The 20,000-nt window shown below is 42.3% G+C and overlaps 3 protein-coding genes across 3 annotated transcripts in view; 2 read left to right on the forward strand and 1 right to left on the reverse strand.

The window, feature by feature from the left end:
• LOC310800169 (dynein axonemal heavy chain 5-like) overlaps positions 1–20,000 on the reverse strand; it is a gene marked incomplete at both ends in the record, with an annotated part of 678,223 nt that overhangs the window by 114,353 nt on the left and 543,870 nt on the right. The window contains 3 exons of the mRNA XM_083662754.1: positions 2,847–2,954; positions 4,100–4,223; positions 7,724–7,991. Of these exons, the coding sequence (XP_083518880.1) occupies positions 2,847–2,954; positions 4,100–4,223; positions 7,724–7,991 (500 nt within the window). The remainder of the gene's footprint in view (positions 1–2,846; positions 2,955–4,099; positions 4,224–7,723; positions 7,992–20,000) is intronic.
• LOC310800244 (E3 ubiquitin/ISG15 ligase TRIM25-like) lies at positions 10,459–12,219 on the forward strand (the record flags this gene model as incomplete). The annotated part of the gene is made up of 1 exon (XM_083662823.1): positions 10,459–12,219. Exon 1 carries the CDS (start codon positions 10,534–10,536, stop codon positions 12,217–12,219), a length of 1,686 nt encoding a protein of 561 aa, XP_083518949.1. The 5' UTR covers positions 10,459–10,533.
• Positions 18,484–20,000, forward strand: part of LOC310800245 (uncharacterized protein) — a gene marked incomplete at both ends in the record, with an annotated part of 8,046 nt that continues 6,529 nt past the window's right edge. The window contains one exon of the mRNA XM_083662824.1: positions 18,484–20,000. This exon is cut by the window's right edge and continues 128 nt beyond it. Coding sequence (XP_083518950.1) covers positions 18,484–20,000 — 1,517 coding nt within the window.

The raw sequence follows: 20,000 nt of genomic DNA on the forward strand, positions 1-20,000 counted from the left end.
AAATAGATATAAAAGGTAGTTCTAAATTCATGTGTAATGGTAACACAGCCTGCCATTGTCAACATTTCAATATTGGACCAAATAAAACATCGAAATGAAAACACCACCCTATGTGAAACATATATGTCCTCCTGGGCCTATATATACCCCTTGTCGAGTTAACGTGATTTAGAGAAGTAACAGCGGAACGCGCTTCGGAACGCGCTTCTAATGGCATCTGCTATACTGTGATGTCCCTCCAATAACTTGGCCCTATTTCACATTTAGTTTTACAATAAAAACACATTTATGCAATGACTTGACATAATGTAGGCTATATTTATGTGCATCATCCTTCCTGCAGCAGGCGAGAGAAAATGATATCTTTCTGGACAAACTTTCACCAATCTAATAGGCTATATTTTTCTAGCTGATGCATAGAACATTATTTTCACTTTGATATTGCTATAGTGTAGCGTATTTACATGCTTGCAGTATTTAAACTGCAGTTAGATTGGTTTGAGAAGCATCATAATATGGAATAATAGCCGATATATGGAGACAGACGGGATGAAGGGAGGTGGGGGGGGGGGGGGATCAGAGGCTTGGGTTTCGTCTGGTTTTGCGGGACCAGTGGAATTGGAGCTAAAAAGGCAAGCGTGCCATTCGTTTATTGCACTTATCCAATGAGCATGACAGTGCATAATTTTACGCCTAAAAGGCGTGGTTGTAATGCTTTGGGCTGCATCTAGCGCCAGCACGACGATATCAAGTGCGCCTGTCCACGCCCACTGCTTTGATCTGCGCCTGCCGCTCGGCCTAGAAACTGCGCCGATGCAACGATAGGGCCCTTTAGCTTCCTCCACATGGCTTCAGCCTCCATAGGAGACACAGGAGAATTGAAACCATACTTTGACATGAATCTCAAACGTTTGTCTTCTCACTAGACACTTGAAAACAGGCACTTAACTTAATTAATTAATTAATTAAATAATTAAATAATTAGCTTGAGAAAATCTTGGGAGGAACGATGGATAAGCAGCCAGCAGATAGTTCACAATCACAACCATCAGGAAAAGGAGCCGGCCGAATTATGTTCTGCCATGATCTGGGATGCAATCTCGCACCCATTTCTATCTCAGATCAGGGAAGAGTAAAATATGATACCTCTGATACACCAAACCTACAGTATAGTGCAGTATGTTCCACTGGCGGGAGGGGGTTGAGTTCATGGGGTGGGAGAAAATGGTTTCCTTTCAGTTCAGATCAAGTATGCAGGCTGTTGTAGTGTTTTTTGTTTGTCCAACAGAGTATTACGTATCGTCGGATGCTGCTGTTGTCCTACATAACGATAATGCAACATTACAGCTTATCTGGTTTGCACATGGTGTTTATTTTTATTTGTATACTATTTGTTACAGCTTTTGTTTTTTTTGTTTGTGAGTGTATATATACCAAATTGTAAATTGAACTGGACTGACATCTGCAAAGGAAACAATAAAAAATCATAATTGAAAAAAAAATTAGCTTCTTGGAAGATAGGAGCAGAGATTTAATAACGAAGTATAAAGTACATGTGTACTCAAACAAGTTTACAAACAATGTACATTGACAGGGGCAACAAAAAACGCAAAAACGCGTTTCTCTCTGGTCTTCATCAGGCTGTGACGTCACAACCTCTCCCTAGATCGGCAGAGGGTGGAGCAGCGACCAGGGCAGCAGAGGGAAAATTGGGCCGAGTACAATTAGGGAGACAACATAAACATAAAAAATAAATACCGTATTTCCCCAAATAGTAGCCCGGGCGTTTAATACGCAAAATCGATTTGGACCCCAGGCGTTTAAAAGAACCAGGCGGGTATTTGCTGCAGGCGTTTATTTATTTTTGCACCGACCTGCACCAGGCCATTATTCGGTGACAGTTCCTGTCCAACATGTTTTTTAGTGCAAAGGTCCTCACTCTGATCAACTGCCACCGTCAGCCCACACACCTTGGAGGATACCAAAAATCAGCAATCAGCCGTGGCTAGCTACCGTGTAGCACACACACACACACACACACACACACACACACACACACACACACGTCGTCTTCTACTTCTCTCGCACCCGAATAATAGATGCCATGGTTACACTAAATGGGGCATTTGGCACTTCAACAATGCACTTGCAAATACTGTAAGATGACGTTGACCGACGCAATTCTATCAACACCAGCAAATAGGCTACGACCAGTCTGAACATAGCCACATCCCAAACACAACACTACAACAACTTGCAAAAACACTACACACACCACGGCGGGTGCTGATTAAACATAGTCACACACAATCATTAGGCACGTAATCGGTATAAATATAACACAATCTCAGTCTTACCATTGACGAGTCTATTTCCAATAGCGCCTATCTCTTGAACTCATCTGGGACTTCAGTTCAAGTGAAGACCGCGGTAGCCGTTGTCAACAGAACTCTTTACATAATCCAAACATCGTGGAAATGCTTCCATGCCATCAATTTCCCTGCATTGCTTTTGGTAGCGTAAGTTGAGCTCCCTCGATTTGCGTTTTCTTTTCACGTGTTTCTCCCTGCTGTTTCATGTATTGCGCGACACTGGTGTTGCCTTCAAGTGCTGTCAGCAACGTAGTAATTTCGGGGTTACCTTAAGAAAATGCAAATAATGGCCCCGGCGTTTACTCGGACCGGCGTTTAATACGCAAAATGGGGTCAGACCCCCGGCGGCTATTAGGGGCCCGGCGCGTATTTGCTGCCGGGCTATTATTTGGGGAAATACGGTAAATAAATAAAAAGGCAGGGAAACTGTGTAGCCCAAAAACCTCAATTCCTGAAAAGTACTGAACTATTTACCTGTTGGCCAGAGTCTGCACTTCAGTTCTCTTCTCCTTATAGATGCTCTTATAGCCCTGGATGAAGGACAGGTAGGACTTGGGCGTGACGTGGGTGGGCCGTCGGTATCTGGATCCAAATTACATTAGATTATGGTTACAATAATGACACATTACATTCATTGTAGGCCAATAGGAAGATCGTCTGCACACTTTTATTTAACCAGATGTGTGAGTTTGGTACATTAACAAAAGGGACACGATTATTAACTTTATTATTATTATTATTATTAATAATAATAATAATAATATAGATATTAGGGCTGTCAGCGTTAACGCGTTAATCACGATGCGATTAAGGGCCGACCATAAGGTGTTTATTTTTATTTTTATCGCATGTCGCTATTTTGTCCCTTCGTCGCAAGCGTACTTGTAGTCACAGCGGTTCCCTGTCTCCTGCCTGTACAGGCATGGAAGAGAAAGACAGCAATACACTTCTAAATGGCTCGTTTTACTTTAGAAAACTCCCAAATGGCACAGTGGACAAGTCAACAGTAGCACCGTGTGTAAAACTGAATTAAAATATCACCGAAGTACATCGAGTTTGAGCTATCACATGAAAGCTAAGCATACCGGAGCAGCTAGTGGCCAGCTAGCAGCCAGCTAGCTAACGCAAGACTCGTCATCACTCATTCTTCCTTCAGAGTCTCGGATGCGCGGGTCCTCTAACCACTGGGAGGTCGGCTCTAATGGCTTCACGCGATATACACGTTATCAATACACAGTTTCCAATACCGAGCCATTATTCACATGGGAGTGCCAAAGTTTTTAGCTCAGATACAGCTTTCTTTGGCTGTGTCATTTTGGGTTTCAACTGCTCCACAGCGCCGCCGCTGGAAGTATCGGTTCTAATAATATAATAATAATAATAATAATATTTTGTAGACATTTTGTGACCTCCTGTCTACATCGCACTTCTATTGAATTGAAAATAAATCTAAAATTCAAGATCACAAAGTACATTTATTTGCATTCATTTGATTCCCAATCACGACACACTGGTAAGAATGATTAATATAGAATTAAAAATGCTTTGAAATGCAAAATAATGGCATTTTAAACATGCGATACAAAGATGTGATTAATCGCGATTAACTATCGTTAATCGCAAGATTAATCGCGATTAAGAAAATTAATCGTTTGACAACCCTAATAGATATAGATATAGCCACTTTCATATGCTGCAATATATGTCATGTGTGTTTGATGATGTACCTCTGGAAGTAGTCGACACACTTCTCTGCCACACCGTCCTGGAAAGAGCCCATGCACTGCACCACCTCACCTTTGACCTGGGAGGAACAGTCAATATCGTAGATAGACAGGAAGTGCTCTGAAACTAAAGGACAGCAGGGGGCGGTAGAGAGAGAGAGAGAGGAGAGAGAGCAGAATTAAGGGGACCACAGAAAAGGCAATGGAGATAAGAAATTATGGGCAGGGATCCGATGAGAGAGCCTCACTGGCAGGACAAAGTCAATAGGAGAGCCACTTTTACCGCAAAACACCAAAAGCCACCCCAACCAAGCACATCTGCCTACCATTTTTTTGTTTTATTGTTTTCCACACACACACACACACACACACACGTTTCCCCTAGAAAATCTTTCAGGCCTGGAGGGATTTCGAAACGTACCCCGACCGCAACGGTGGGGGCCGCCGCTGGCGACGCTGAAGTTTTAGCTAACCTGTTCACATCTATGTTCGCAATGGCATCCCAAGTATCATCATACTATTATGGGATGCGATGCGAACAGTTGTATTATGGGATGTGCGTTTCCCAGGCAACGACAAACGTTGACACGTTTTGGAACAGCGCCGGACGCTGGCACAATACTCCTAAAAGCAAAATGCTTATTGTTTTGAATGATTTGGCACCTTCTATTACTGTCAACACCAGTTGTATTGTAATAATATGCCATAAAGGTTTATTGAAATTTTGGGGAGAGCAGGGGGGGAAAAAATCTATAATTTTTGTGTGCAATTTCTTAGAGCCGCCAACTAAAGCTTCGAGAGACGCCAGCGTCTCGCGAGCCGCGCAATGAGGAACTAGGGGATAGAGAGAGAGAGAGAGAGAGAGAGAGAGAGAGAGAGAGAGGACGACGTGAAAGAGTTACAGAAAGTAGATTGGTCATTTTAAATATAAATGGCCCCTCGCTTACATGCTCCATACTGTACAGTGCCAATTATAATTATAATTGAAAGTTGATTGTTTTCCGTGCAGGAGTGATTGTGGGACATTATGGATTATAGTGTTTTCTACATCTTGTGGCTGATTTAACAAAATATGGAATGAACAGGACAGAGCGTAATAGAACAGTGGATGATTGAAAACTATTGACTTGTTCAAAATGCATTTTCTAAAAGCAAATTGACATGCTTACACTGGATGAATAGAAATAGATTGGTTTTTCGGATCACAATGAGCTAAGCTTTTGGGAATAGCCACGGAAATGAGGACGTATTTTACGTGAGAAGCCATGCCTATATTATTGTTTCAGAACCAGATATTCCCCAACAAGGCATTAACACCCATATAAAGATAGTAATGGCAGACAAAATGTAGTGATTAGATCATTCCAACTGTTAACTGCATGCACTAAGTGTTTTTTCTACTGTTACAATTCCTCCACCCCAAGAAACAATGTTTCTGAAATTCTAATTTCTGTCAGAAAGCAACATGTAAGATAAATGTTAATGAACTGATGAGTGACACTAACTATTCCAGTTCAATTGGATTTTTTTTTTACATTTGAGAAAAATAGACTTGAACATTTGCAGATAGAGATATGCATAATGGATGATAGCCACAGGCGCCGGAAGCGGGGGGACAAGGGGACATTTTGCCCCCTAAATATGAGAGAGAGAGTGGGTGAAAAAAAGGAGAATCTGCAGCCAGTACACGAGAGCACCCCCCCCCCCCCGACTTGCTGCTCGGCTTTCGCTTTCGGCAGCTTCTGGGGATCAAGTTATGGAGAGCCCACTTTACACTGTTTACACAGCCTGTGATGCTTGTTAAAGCCGTGATCGTTGTGGGATTATTACACCTGAGAGAAAGACTCTGTTCAGTGTTTCTGCCTGTGTTGCTGTCTGTTGTAGTGTAATTGTAAAACGACCTAAAGGGAGAGCAGGTCACCAAGTGAGTTAGAAAAGGAGAAAATATTGAATAATGACATCACTACAGTATAATCCTAATGTTAATTTAAAATGAGATATTCCTCTAAATATGGCTAAAAAATCATCCAAACGTCCAAAAAAACGCAAGACTCCCTTCCTGCTTTTGCCCCGCTAATTGCAAACTCGTTCCGGCGCCACTGATGATAGCTATCACCAAAGGACCCATCTTGTCAGTAAAACATTATACAAAGCAGTAAGAAGTAGTATTAAAACCTCTTCTAAAGCCACCTATTTCTGAAGAAAATGGTGAAAACGACATACCCAAACTAAAATGCTTACTGTGGCTGAACCGCTGGGGTTACAGACAACTGCCTGACCTTTTCTGAAAGGTAAGACTTTGAAGTTTCTGTTCCAAGTGTCAGAATGACTCTATAGCCCTTTTCCCACATGTGTACCGGAAAATTACCTGTAAGTCAATATCGGACATTTCCCTTCACACTTCGGCTCGCGCATGTGGGAATCTATCAGCGAATTTTCCTGTATGTTGGGGGGGCGGGGGGAGGGGGGAGGGGGGAGCTTATTTGGGGGGTCGGCAAAACTCGAAATAAGTTCGCTTGTCAGTTGTCACACAATAAATCACACTCGTTTGACTTAAGAGCAGCGTCAAGCCGCCAGCGTAATCAACACAGCCGATTTACCCCCTCCCCTCTCTGCTGGAGAGCAGCAGCCACGGACAGACACAGTGAATGACACAGCAAATGCACAAGTGAAATGTGGAAGTAGTTTGCTTTGGTGTGCGCGAATGATTAGTTGATGCACTTTGAAGAAGTTGGGATCCGTGTCTGAGAGAAATAGTTGCTGGTTCGATGTTTATCCGTTCACCTGCGTCGCGTGGAAGCACTTTTTACAGACTGGCTTTGTTTGATGTGTCCGGGGTTGCCTTCGGAAATCAGCAAGCTGACATACTGCTCTTATTAGGCTATCACAAGATCATTTCGCCAGTTTGCTTTAATGTGCGCGAATGATTAGATTATGCCCGCTGGAACATTAAGCAACGTGTGTAGGCTACTCCTCGCCCATGATTGAAGGACCGCTGTCGCGGAAAATGACTGGAACCGTTTCCACTTGCGTCTCCTTAAGAGCATACCGCTCTTCTGACTGGCACGAAACTGGTGAAATGTCGGGGACGACGGGGTCGCGCTTATACCGGCACGGCGCCTTTCTCACATGCAGGCATTAGACCACGTACCGGTCATTTTGCGGTACAAAGCGCATGTGGGAAAAGGGCTTATGTGTTACTGACCCTGAGTAACACCAGCTCAAACACAGATTCTCGCCTAGAATAAAAAACACTTTTAGAGTGTAAACAGTTACCTGTGGTTGTTGTATTTATGGCTAGAAACCCAATGGAGACATAGCCACAGGCCTTACCACATCCCAACTCAAAGAAGATGAAAAAATACCAAAACATGAGTATTTGGCAGTGGTTTTTGTAGGGAGATACCTAGGCGCATTTCCAAAAAGCCATTATAAAAAGCCATTTGAAAAAGCCAAATAATCTGAAATGTTGTCTTTGTCTTTGTACAAAGACGGCTATAACTTCCGCTGTGTTGATCGCAAGATTCAGACGATTAACGATTATCAGAAACGTAACGCCCGTGTTACGGTGCCATGCAAGAGGTTACAGTAGTAGCCTAACTGTCTATAATTAAAATGTACACGTACCGGCAACAAGGGCATCTTTGGGCCAGCGGCTGAACCAGTCCATGGTGCAGCCAGATATCAGCGCCGGGAACTTCAGAGCCCGGTTGCGGAACTTCTCTCCGACAGGTGAGAAGCACAGGACCACGTGGAGGTTCTGTCTCACGCGGGACATGAAGTACTCGTACAGCTTCTCGTTGGTCGGCGGTCGCTTCGGAAACTCCCGCTTCATGACCGGGATGAGATCGCTGAGGATCTCGTCGATCTCGTCACGAGCGAAGAGGTTGGACACCTGTGGAGGAGAGCCACACACGCATATGTCAGATATGTCATCATTAAACTGAATTGCATTGAATAGATTCATCTCAGGCAGTCTCTCAAAGCTGCTATAAATAGGGTGGAATGTACAGTATATGACAGTACAACTGAGGCCATAGAGAGGCAAAGTGACCGCCTACTTCCTGCTTCAGCACTGTACCAGAGATTTTCATCCGCCATTTATTTTCCTATAGACATTTCGTAAAATGCTTGTAAAAAGAGTTACTTGTTCAAACCAAACGGTTCAGATATATTTAGAAACAGGAGAGATCGCGTAACATTTCACTCGGACTAAAACGCAAAAGAAATCCGATTTAACGATTGTTGTTTTTTTTTTTGGGTCGAAGTGAAATGTGAACCTTTTGGTTTGACGAAGTAAAATTATTTTTTATAAGCATTTTACGAAATGTCTATGGGAAAATAAATGGCGGATAAAAATCTGTGGTAGGCTACAGTGCTGAAGCAGGAAGTCCCTTTGGATCTCTATTTCTCCCCTTCAATTTCTTGGAGACATGCGTAAGAGGAAATGTCCATATAGGCGAGAGAAGAGAGAATTCCCAGACACAGTAAGAACCTCACAAATAAACTTAAAATAAAACTTGTTTTTTTCTTTCCTAATAAGAAATGCTTCTCTTTTGAGGCTAGAAAGAAACTAGTTCAAGCTACATTCTTGTCTATAATAGACTACTGTGATATAATATATACTTGCATGCTGCCTCCTCCTTGCTAAAGAAACTTGATAGTGTTTATCATGTCTCTTTGAGCTTCATCACTAAGGTCAAGTGGCTTACTCACCACTGTGTTCTATATCAAATGATATGTTGGGAGGAAATTGCACATGTATATCTTTATATATAAAACCATCCTAGGGAAGCTTCCTCTATATATCTCTGTGGTCTACTTTCCTTTGCTTCTAGCAGCTACGGTACCATACCAGGTCCACTAGATGGCTACTCTTAAAAACTCCCAAAGTGCTTACTGAACTAGGAAAGACGGCCTTCTCTCACTATGCACCTCTGACATGGAATGGACTAAGAACTCATCCACTTAGACACCCTGGTCTCGTTTGGTGAATTTAAAGCTCTATTGCAGAACGTTTTACACAAATAATGCATTTGTTTTTCGTAGATTGGGCCACGACTGTAAAGCTGTGAGCCTCTGTATCATCCTCATTCACACACTTGTATTACCATGTTGGTCTCTTGTAGGGGTGTCACGATATTTCGTCGCACGATATATCGCGATATCGAAACGTCACGATATGCGTATCGTCAGAAAAAAATGATATCGTAATTATTATTTTTTTGCTCCTGAATAATAATAGAACAAATTTAGCAGAATCAACATGCATGAGTGAGGGGGTAGACTACTACTGGCATGGCAAAACAGCTCAAGGGGTACATAAGATTACATAAGTTTAGGGACCATTGAGCATGAGTTATTTAAGAAATAGATTGTATACTTTATTTTTCTTTCACCATGCAACAAACATTTAGTTTGTGACAGTGTGACACATTCTATTGCAAGAGAAGCATTATCTTCCATGTTGTTTTATAGTTATTATAATAACAATTTCCAAAAACAGCATTTGTTTTGTATTTTGTGTATTTCAAATGAAAGACTATTCTTCCAGTATTTTCCCAGGGCTCCCTTGAAAAGAGGTTTCGAAACGGGACTCACATGGTTAAATAAATGATAAATAATTACATAAAAATTATTTACTTTTGTTAAAAAGAATATTGTTAAAATATCGTATCGTTATCGTGAACCCAATATCGTGTATCGTATCGTATCGTGAAATTAGTGTATCGTGACACCCCTAGTCTCTTGCGGTGTTTTGTGTGTGATGCAAAAAAGTAATAATGGGAATGTTCATTTTTGCAGTGTTATTTTCAACTGTGTATTGTGAGAAAATGGTGTTTTTTGTTACAGTCAGTGATGTCATTGAGCCCAAGTTGAACTATTCCAATTATATTTGTATGATCTTCACTTCATATTCACCTTATGTAGAAGAGACCGTCTGGCCTGAGAGACTAACAGGGAGTGTAACTACAATCGGAAGTTCCGATGGTATTTACACTTCCTGTGACTCATAAACCTACTCTGACTCATAATGTGAGTCAAACTAGGTTTGACCTGGTGACTCAGACTAGTATGAGCAGGTAAAACAGCTTTGAACAGGAAGCTGTGATATAATAGGTCAAGTGGGCGGGGCTGCATGAGGTGAATTATAAACTAGGGCAAAGTCTTCCTGGTATGAAACACCTGATAACTCCTCCCTCTTCTTCCTGCTCTCAAACAGCACTGAGCCAGTTCCATTGTGTTCACATCAGATGTGCTGGTTTGAAGATGGGTGTAAACAGCTGCTGTGATGTGTAAGAGCTAACGAGCCCATTCACCACAGAGGAGCAACAACACCAAGAAAAGGAATCCATTTTTGGTTTGAAACAGAGCACAACTTTGATCTGTTGTGAGAAAGTGAAACTACCTGAGATTCACTGTCACTGAGAAGTGAAATGGCGCAGCAAGGAATGCAGCTGGACGAGGCAAAACTCTGCTGTTCGATCTGTCTGGATCTACTGAAGGATCCGGTGACTATTCCCTGTGGGCACAACTACTGCATGAGCTGTATTAAAAGCCACTGGGATGAAGAGGATCAGAAGAAAATCCACAGCTGCCCCCAGTGCAGACAGACCTTCACACCGAGGCCTGTCCTGGTGAAAAACACCATGTTAGCAGAGTTGGTGGAGGACCTGAGGAAGACCGGACTCCAAGCTGCTCCTCCTGATCGCTGCTATGCTGGACCTGGAGATGTGGGCTGTGATTTCTGCACTGGGAGAAAGCTGAAAGCCCTCAAGTCCTGTCTGGTGTGTCTGGCCTCTTACTGTGAGCAGCACCTCCAGCCTCACTATGATGTAGCTCCATTAAAGAAACACAGGCTGGTGGAAGCCACCGTGAAGCTTCAGGAGAACATCTGCTCTCGTCACGACGAGGTGATGAAGATGTTCTGCCGTACTGATCAGCAGTGTATCTGTTATCTCTGCTCCGTGGATGAACATAAGGGACACGACAAAGTCTCAGCTGCCGCAGAAAGGACCGAGAGGCAGAAAGAGCTCGGGGTGAGTCGGCAAAAAATCCAGAAGAGACTCCAGGGCAGAGAGAAAGACGTGAAGGTGCTACAACAGGAGGTGAACGCTATGAATCTCTCTGCTGATAAAGCAGTGATGGACAGTGAGAAGATCTTCACTGAGCTGGTCCGTCTCATTCAGAAGAGAAGCTCTGAGGTGAAGAAGCAGATCAGATCCCAGCAGAAAGAGGAAGCGAGTCGGGCTGAAGAACTTCAGGAGAAGCTTAAGCAGGAGATCTCTGAGCTGAGGAGGAAACACACTGAGCTGGAGCAGCTCTCACACACAGAAGATCACATCCACTTCCTCCACAGTTACCCCTCGCTGTCACGTCTCAGTGAAGCTACAGACCCACCCAGGATCGATACCCGTCCTCTGCGCTACTTTGAGGATGTGACTGCAGCTGTGTCAGAGGTCAGAGATAAACTACAGGACATTCTGACAGAGGAATGTCCTAAGATCTCACTGACAGTGACTGAAGTGGATGTTTTACTGCCACAACCAGAGCCCAAGACCAGAGCTGACTTCTTACAATATTCACGTCAGATCACATTGGATCCAAACACAGCAAACACAAAGCTGTTATTATCTGAGGGGAACAGAAAAGCAACACGCATAAGAGAAGAACAGTCATATTCTAGTCACCCAGACAGATTCACTTACGTCGGTCAGGTCCTGAGTAGAGAGGGTCTGACTGGACGTTGTTACTGGGAGGTGGAGGGGAGCGGCTCTGTTAGAATAGCAGTCTCATATAAAGATATTAGCAGAACAGGAGGGTTGGAAAGTCTATTTGGATCCAATGACAAGTCTTGGTCATTAGATTGTGGCAGCTGGAGTTGTCACTTCACACGTAAGAATATTGAAACTTCCATCTCAGTTCCTCCCTCCTCCAGAGTAGGAGTGTACCTGGATCACAGAGCAGGTATTCTGTCCTTCTACAACGTCTCTGAAACCATGACTCTCCTCCACAGAGTCCAGACCACATTCACTCAGCCTCTCCATCCTGGACTTGGGCTTTATTACATTGAAAACACTGCTGAGTTGTGTAAACCCCCCCGCTGTCATTTCGCTGTTTGAGAACGCTGCTCCAGGTGGTGGAAAGCATATAAGCCCCCTCATCCCGGTTCATCGTGGTTTGCGCCCGCTTCCTGATCTCCACTGCCTCCATAATCCAGCGCTGGTGTTTGTTGTCCTGGGTGCGGATGACTTTGGCCTTATCCCAGTCCATAATGTGGTTCTCCCTTTTGCAGTGATCTGTGATTGGCGATTTGAGATTTTCTTGTAGTGCCTGTTCCTTTATAGCCCGTGTCTGTCTTTTTGCTGTGGTACATACTGTAGGAGAAACAGGACGCTCTTTCATTACCCGCAAAAAAGAGCACCAAAAGGAATGTGAGAAGGAGACATCGTTCTCAAACGGCGAAATGACAGCGGGGGGCGTGGTTGTCCTGTCAAATCTGACAGGACGACCACGCCTCTGTAAACAACATCAGCTGTTTAAGACACGCCTCTGTAAACAACATCAGCTGTTTAAGACACGTCACACACCATCTAGTGACACCTCTGATGAAGACGGAAGTATTGCCGTCGAAACATGTCAGGTAGAAATGAAAACCTGTGTCTGATATAGAAGAAAATCTAACGATCTAAGTAAAGTATAGACACTATGAACCTTTTTGGATTAATCCATAACCTGTTGTGTGGTCTATATAGTTTTGTTTTCTTTGTTGCATATTTGTATTGTGGCTGTAATATTTCCTGCTGTTTCTGTTCCACTGCATGGGCCTTACTGGAGCAGCACTACAAGTCTTCTCTTTATTATATCTGAATAGATGTTCATATGTTGAGTTTGTTCCCGACATTTTAACTTTTGAAGAAAACTGAACTATAAATGTAATCATTCATATTGTTATAATCAATAGGGAGAGCACTCACTGTTTTCATCCACAGCGCTGACATGCTGCTTTAACACATTGTGTGGATCAAGTGAATATGTTCTGTCGATGGAAAAACAGAACCAGAATCATGTAGCAGGTTTTAATGTTTGAACAGAACCAGAATCATGTAGCAGGTTTTAATGTTTAAACAGAACCAGAATCATGTAGCAGGTTTTAATGTTTGCACAGAACCAGAATCATGTAGCAGGTTTTAATGTTTGAACAGAACCAGAATCATGTAGCAGGTTTTAATGTTTGAACAGAACCAGAATCATGTAGCAGGTTTTAATGTTTGCACAGAACCAGAATCATGTAGCAGGTTTTAATGTTTGAACAGAACCAGAATCATGTAGCAGGTTTTAATGTTTGAACAGAACCAGAATCATGTAGCAGGTTTTAATGTTTGCACATATTATGAATGGTGGCTTTTTGTCTTCTCTCAAGAATCAATCAGCTTTTTCTTCTGTATTCTGTGTTTGTCATTGTAATGTTGGCATTGTTATGTGTGTGTGTGTGTGTGTGTGTGTGTGTGTGTGTGTGTGTGTGTGTGTGTGTGTGTGTGTGTGTGTGTGTGTGTGTGTGTGTGTGATATCATTGGGGCTTTTTGATGTTGTGCAACATCTTTGGTGTTTATTGTTTGCTGACTTTGCTCTTAAGTTGTTATTGGACATTAGATCAGAGTCACCTGATCATCTGTTGTCATCATGTGTCATCATTAAACTGAATTGCATTGAATTGCTTCATCTCAGGCAGTCTCTCTAAGCTGCTATAAATAGTGTGGAATGTACAGTATATGACAGTACAACTGAGGCCATAGAGAGGCAAAGTGACCGCCTACTTCCTGCTTCAGCACTGTACCAGAGATTTTCATCCACCATTTATTTTCCCATAGACATTTCGTAAAATGCTTATAGAAAGAGTGACTTGTTCAAACCAAACGGTTCAGATATATTTAGAAACAGGAGAGATCACATAACATTTCACCCGGACTAAAACGCAAAAGAAATCCGATTTAACGATTGTCGTTTTTTTTTTTTTTTTTTTAGTCGAAGTGAAATCTTCTATGGTCTCTCCGGATTCTAAATATAGCTGAACCTTTTGGTTTGACGAAGTAAAATTATTTTTACAAGCATTTTACGAAATGTCTATGGGAAAATAAATGGCGGATGAAAATCTCTGGTACAGTGCTGAAGCAGGAAGTAGGCGGTCCCTTTGGCCCTCTATTTCACACCTTCAATTTGTTGGAGACGTGCGTAAGAGGAAATGTCCATATAGGCGAGAGAAGAGATAATTCCCAGACACAGTTAAATGGTAAATGGCCTGCATTTATATAGAGCTTTTATCCAAAGCACTTTACAATCAGTAGGTACATTCACCAATTCACACACCGATGGTGGCAGGTTACCATGCAGGGTGCTGGTACACCATCTGGCACACTGTGTCCGGGAAAAATACATAGCTGAATTGCTCCCACGCTACGAACCGTCTAGAACTCTTAGGTCAACAGGGTCCAGCTTATTAACTGTCCCTAGGATCAAATCAAATCATGGGAAGGCTGCATTTACCCACTATGCTTCTGCTAGCTGGAACAAATTGCCTGAAGACCTTAGATCTGCCCCAACCTTACTTACTTTTAAAAATAGACTAAAGACTTTTATGTTTACCGTCGCTTTTAACTGCTGACAGCTACTATGCAAACCCAATGAGTCCTCTATAAGTTTTTAGCTCTTTCTGCAACTGCTGCGCCTGTTGCTTAATGCACTTTTTATACTCTTTTTTTTTTTAAGTTTTGTTGTGATGCTTTTAAATGTCCATTTTATTCTCTTCTTTTATTTTATTTTCCTGTCAACCATTTTATGTGAAGCACTTTGAATTGCCTCTGTGTATGAAATGTGCTATACAAATAAACTTGACTTGACTTGACCATCAGGAGTAATTTGGGATTCAGTATCTTGCCCAAGGACACTTTGACATGCAGACTGGAGGAGGCAGGAATTGAACCATCGACCTCGTTCATCCAAAGTGATTAGTGGACGACCTGCTCTACCTCCTGAGCTACAGCCGCGGCTGTTCTTCTTCTACAGTCGCCACAGTTCATTGACTTGCAATGAACTTTATTACTGACACATCATTTTGGTCCTTGGACCTTCATCAGGTAAAACTGTTTTAACCTGATCACCTGATGATAATGGTAATAAAGGTTTTTTGCAAGTGAAAGGACAGTGTCATACAGTCATCTCATAAAATATATACGTGCAATTTCCTGGTCCGAGTTCACTGGCCCACTCTTCTACGCACTGTGAGGTTATCTGAGTGCAATATTTAGCACAACGCTTGCACAGTGTATCAGGTCATAAACAGGATCAACTCTGGTTTATGTGGGCTCGTCCCAACTCTCCCTTCTTCCCCTGCACACATACGATAGCAGGGAAAAAATCTTATTGGGTGGAAAAAGTGAAAATGTAAAAGCACTAGCCTGAGTATCGTGTGCAGAGGACCGCAGATATGGAAGGAGCTCGATGGTTTCATCAAAATGTCACAGTCCTTCTCATCTTTCAAGAAAAATGTTAGACAGAAGTTACTGTCCACATACGTGTAATTGATAGTTACTTGTCTGACTAAGATATATATCGTAATGAGCAATGTGTCTTGCTCTAAATTGGATTATGTATTTGGTGTGTGTGTGTATGTGTGTGTGTGTGTGTGTGTGTGTGTGTGTGTGTGTGTGTGTGTGCGTTTATATAAGGATAAAGATTACATTTGTTGTTACAGTCGGTTATGTGTTGCTTAGTTTCACTTACTAATAATGATACAGTACAGTAATGCGGATGATACAGTTCTTTACGCAAGTGCTCCCTCCCCTTCACAGGCAATTGAGGATCTCCAGGCTGCCTTTAACTGCCTACAACAGGGGCGTCATGCAAGCCAACAATCTGAGGGGGCGAAGTCTGGCGCCGCCCATAGGGCGGCAAAAAATTTGGGGGGTTGGAAGCTTGGTTGGTTTTAGTTATATATATTTACTCACCAGGTGGCGACAAAGGGTAAATAACAGCCTTTTGTGTAGCCCATACAGTATTTATGTTTTTGTTTTAACTACAAACATACATAAACGTAAACTTGAAACTATGTTTCAACTACCATACACAGCCTATAATATTATAGCCTATGTTTATAAAAAAAAAAAAAAAAAAAAAAATTTTTTTTTTTTTTTACCTCTCAAAAATCTGAGGGGGCAATTGCCCCCTCAGTTACAATGGGCATGACGCTTCTGGCCTACAAAGATCCCTTTTTGATCTTAAACTTGTTTTAAATGCTAAAAAAACTAAACACATGGTCTTTACAAGGGCTGGTTTACAGCCAGGGGATCTTGCTAATGTTTCTACCCTAAAGGGAAACAGCCATAGAAAAGGTCTCATCCTATAAATATCTTGGGCTATGGTTAGACAAGAAACTATTTTAATGTGCATATTGGGAACCTCACAAAGAAACTTAAAATAAAACTTGTTTTTTTCTTTCCTAATAAGAAATGCTTCTCTTTTGAGGCTAGAAAGAAACTAGTTCAAGCCACATTCTTGCCTATAATAGACTACTGTGATATAATATATACTTGCATGCTGCCTCCTCCTTGCTAAAGAAACTTGATAGTGTTTATCATGTCTCTTTGCTCTTCATCACTAAGGGTCAAGTGGTTTACTCACCACTGTGTGCTATATCAAATGGTAAGTTGGGAGGAAATTGCACATGTATATCTTTATATATAAAACCATCCTAGGGAAGCTTCCTCTATATATCTCTGTGGTCTACTTTCCTTTGCTTCTAGCAGCTACAGTACCATACCAGGTCCACTAGATGGCTACTCTTAAAAACTCCCAAAGTGCTTACTGAACTAGGAAAGACGGCCTTCTCTCACTATGCACCTCTGACATGGAATGGACTAAGAACTCATCCACTTAGACACCCTGGTCTCGTTTGGTGAATTTAAAGCTCTATTGCAGAACGTTTTACACAAATAATGCATTTGTTTTTCGTAGATTGATCATCCTCATTCACACACTTTTATTACCATGTTGGTCTCTTGTAGGGGTGTCACAATATTTCGTCGCACGATATATCGCGATATCGAAACGTCACGATATGCGTATCGTCAGAAAAAAATGATATCGTAATTTTTTTTTTTTTTTTTTTTGCTCCTGAATAATAATAGAACAAATTTAGCAGAATCAACACGCATGAGTGAGGGGGTAGACTACTACTGGCATGGCAAAACAGCTCAAGGGGTACATAAGATTACATAAGTTTAGGGACCATTGAGCATGAGTTATTTAAGAAATAGATTGTATACTTTATTTTTCTTTCACCATGCAACAAACATTTACGGTAGTTTGTGACAGTGTGACACATTCTATTGCAAGAGAAGCATTATCTTCCATGTTGTTTTATAGTTATTATAATAACAATTTCCAAAAACAGCATTTGTTTTGTATTTTGTGTATTTCAAATGAAAGACTATTTTTCCAGTATTTTCCCAGGGCTTCCTTGAAAAGAGGTTTCGATTTCAACGGGACTCACATGGTAAAAAAAATGATAAATAAATACATAAAAACTATTTACTTTTGTTAAAAAGAATATTGTTAAAATATCGTATCGTATCGTTATCGTGAACCCAATATCGTGTATCTTATCGTATCGTGAAATTAGTGTATCGTGACACCCCTAGTCTCTTGCCTTGTTTTGTGTGTGATGCAAAAAAATAATAATGGGAATGTTCATTTTTGCAGTGTTATTTTCAACTGTGTATTGTGAGAAAATCGTGTTTTTTGTTACAGTCAGTGAGGTCATTGAGCCCAAGTTGAACTATTCCAATTATATTTGTATGATCTTCACTTCATATTCACCTTATGTAGAAGAGACCGTCTGGCCTGAGAGACTAACAGGAAGTGTAACTACAATTGGAAGTTCCGATGGTATTTACACTTCCTGTGACTCATAAACCTACTCTGACTCATAATGTGAGTCAAACTAGGTTTGACCTGGTGACTCAGACTAGTATGAGCAGGTAAAACAGCTTTGAACAGGAAGCTGTGAGATAATGGGTCAAGTGGGCGGGGCTGCATGAGGTGAATTATAAACAAGGTCAAAGTCTTCCTGGTATGAAACACCTGATAACTCCTCCCTCTTCTTCCTGCTCTCAAACAGCACTGAGCCAGTTCCATTGTGTTCACATCAGATGTGCTGGTTTGAAGATGGGTGTAAACAGCTGCTGTGATGTGTAAGAGCTAACGAGCCCATTCACCACAGAGCAGCAACAACACCAAGAAAAGGAATCCATTTTTGGTTTGAAACAGAGCACAACTTTGATCTGTTGTGCAAAAGTGAATCTACCTGAGATTCACTGTCACTGAGTGAAATGGCGCAGCAAGGAATGCAGCTGGACGAGGCAAAACTCTGCTGTTCGATCTGTCTGGATCTACTGAAGGATCCGGTGACTATTCCCTGTGGGCACAACTACTGCATGAGCTGTATTAAAAGCCACTGGGATGAAGAGGATCAGAAGAAAATCCACAGCTGCCCCCAGTGCAGACAGACCTTCATTCCAAGGCCTGCGCTGGTGAAAAACACCATGTTTGCAGAGTTGGTGGAGGACCTGAGGAAGACCGGACTCCAAGCTGCTCCTCCTGATCGCTGCTATGCTGGACCTGGAGATGTGGGCTGTGATGTCTGCACTGGGAGAAAGCTGAAAGCCCTGAAGTCCTGTCTGGTGTGTCTGGCCTCTTACTGTGAGCAGCACCTCCAGCATCACTATGATGTAGCTCCATTAAAGAAACACAGGCTGGTGGAAGCCACCGTGAAGCTTCAGGAGAACATCTGCTCTCGTCACGACGAGGTGATGAAGATGTTCTGCCGTACTGATCAGCAATGTATCTGTTATCTCTGCTCCGTGGACGAACATAAGGGACACGACACAGTCTCAGCTGCCGCAGAAAGGGGCGAGAGGCAGAAAGAGCTCGGGGTGAGTCGGCAAAAAATCCAGAAGAGACTCCAGGGCAGAGAGAAAGACGTGAAGGTGCTACAACAGAACCTGAAGGCTATGAATCTCTCTGCTGATAAAGCAGTGATGGACAGTGAGAAGATCTTCATTGAGCTGGTCCGTCTCATTGAGAAGAGAAGCTCTGAGGTGAAGCAGCAGATCAGATCCCAGCAGAAAGAGAAAGTGAGTCAAGCTGAAGAACTTCAGGAGAAGCTGAAGCAGGAGATCTCTGAGCTGAGGAGGAAACACACTGAGCTGGAGCAGCTCTCACACACAGAGGATCACATCCACTTCCTCCACAGTTACCCCTCGCTGTCACGTCTCAGTGAAGCTACAGACTCACCCAGGATCCATACCCGTCCTCTGCACTACTTTGAGGATGTGACTGCAGCTGTGTCAGAGGTCAGAGATAAACTACAGGACATTCTGAGAGAGGAATGTCCTAAGATCTCACTGACAGTGACTGAAGTGGATGTTTTACTGCCACAACCAGAGCCCAAGACCAGAGCTGACTTCTTACAATATTCACATCAGATCACACTGGATCCAAACACAGCAAACACACAGCTGTTATTATCTGAGGGGGACAGAAAAGCAACACACATGAGTGAAGCACAGTCATATTCTAGTCACCCAGACAGATTCACTTTCTACTATCAGGTCCTGAGTAGAGAGGGTCTGACTGGACGTTGTTACTGGGAGGTGGAGTGGAGCGGTGTTAGAATAGCAGTCTCATATAAAGATATTAGCAGAACAGGGAGTGAAAGTGTATTTGGATACAATGACAAGTCTTGGTCATTAGAGTGTGGCAGCAGGAGTTGTTACTTCATACATAAGAGTATCAGAACTCTCATCTCAGTTCCTCCCTCCTCCAGAGTAGGAGTGTACCTGGATCA

Source organism: Poromitra crassiceps, assembly GCF_964638095.1.
Source record: "Poromitra crassiceps genome assembly, chromosome: 29".
Classification (NCBI taxonomy): domain Eukaryota; kingdom Metazoa; phylum Chordata; class Actinopteri; order Beryciformes; family Melamphaidae; genus Poromitra; species Poromitra crassiceps.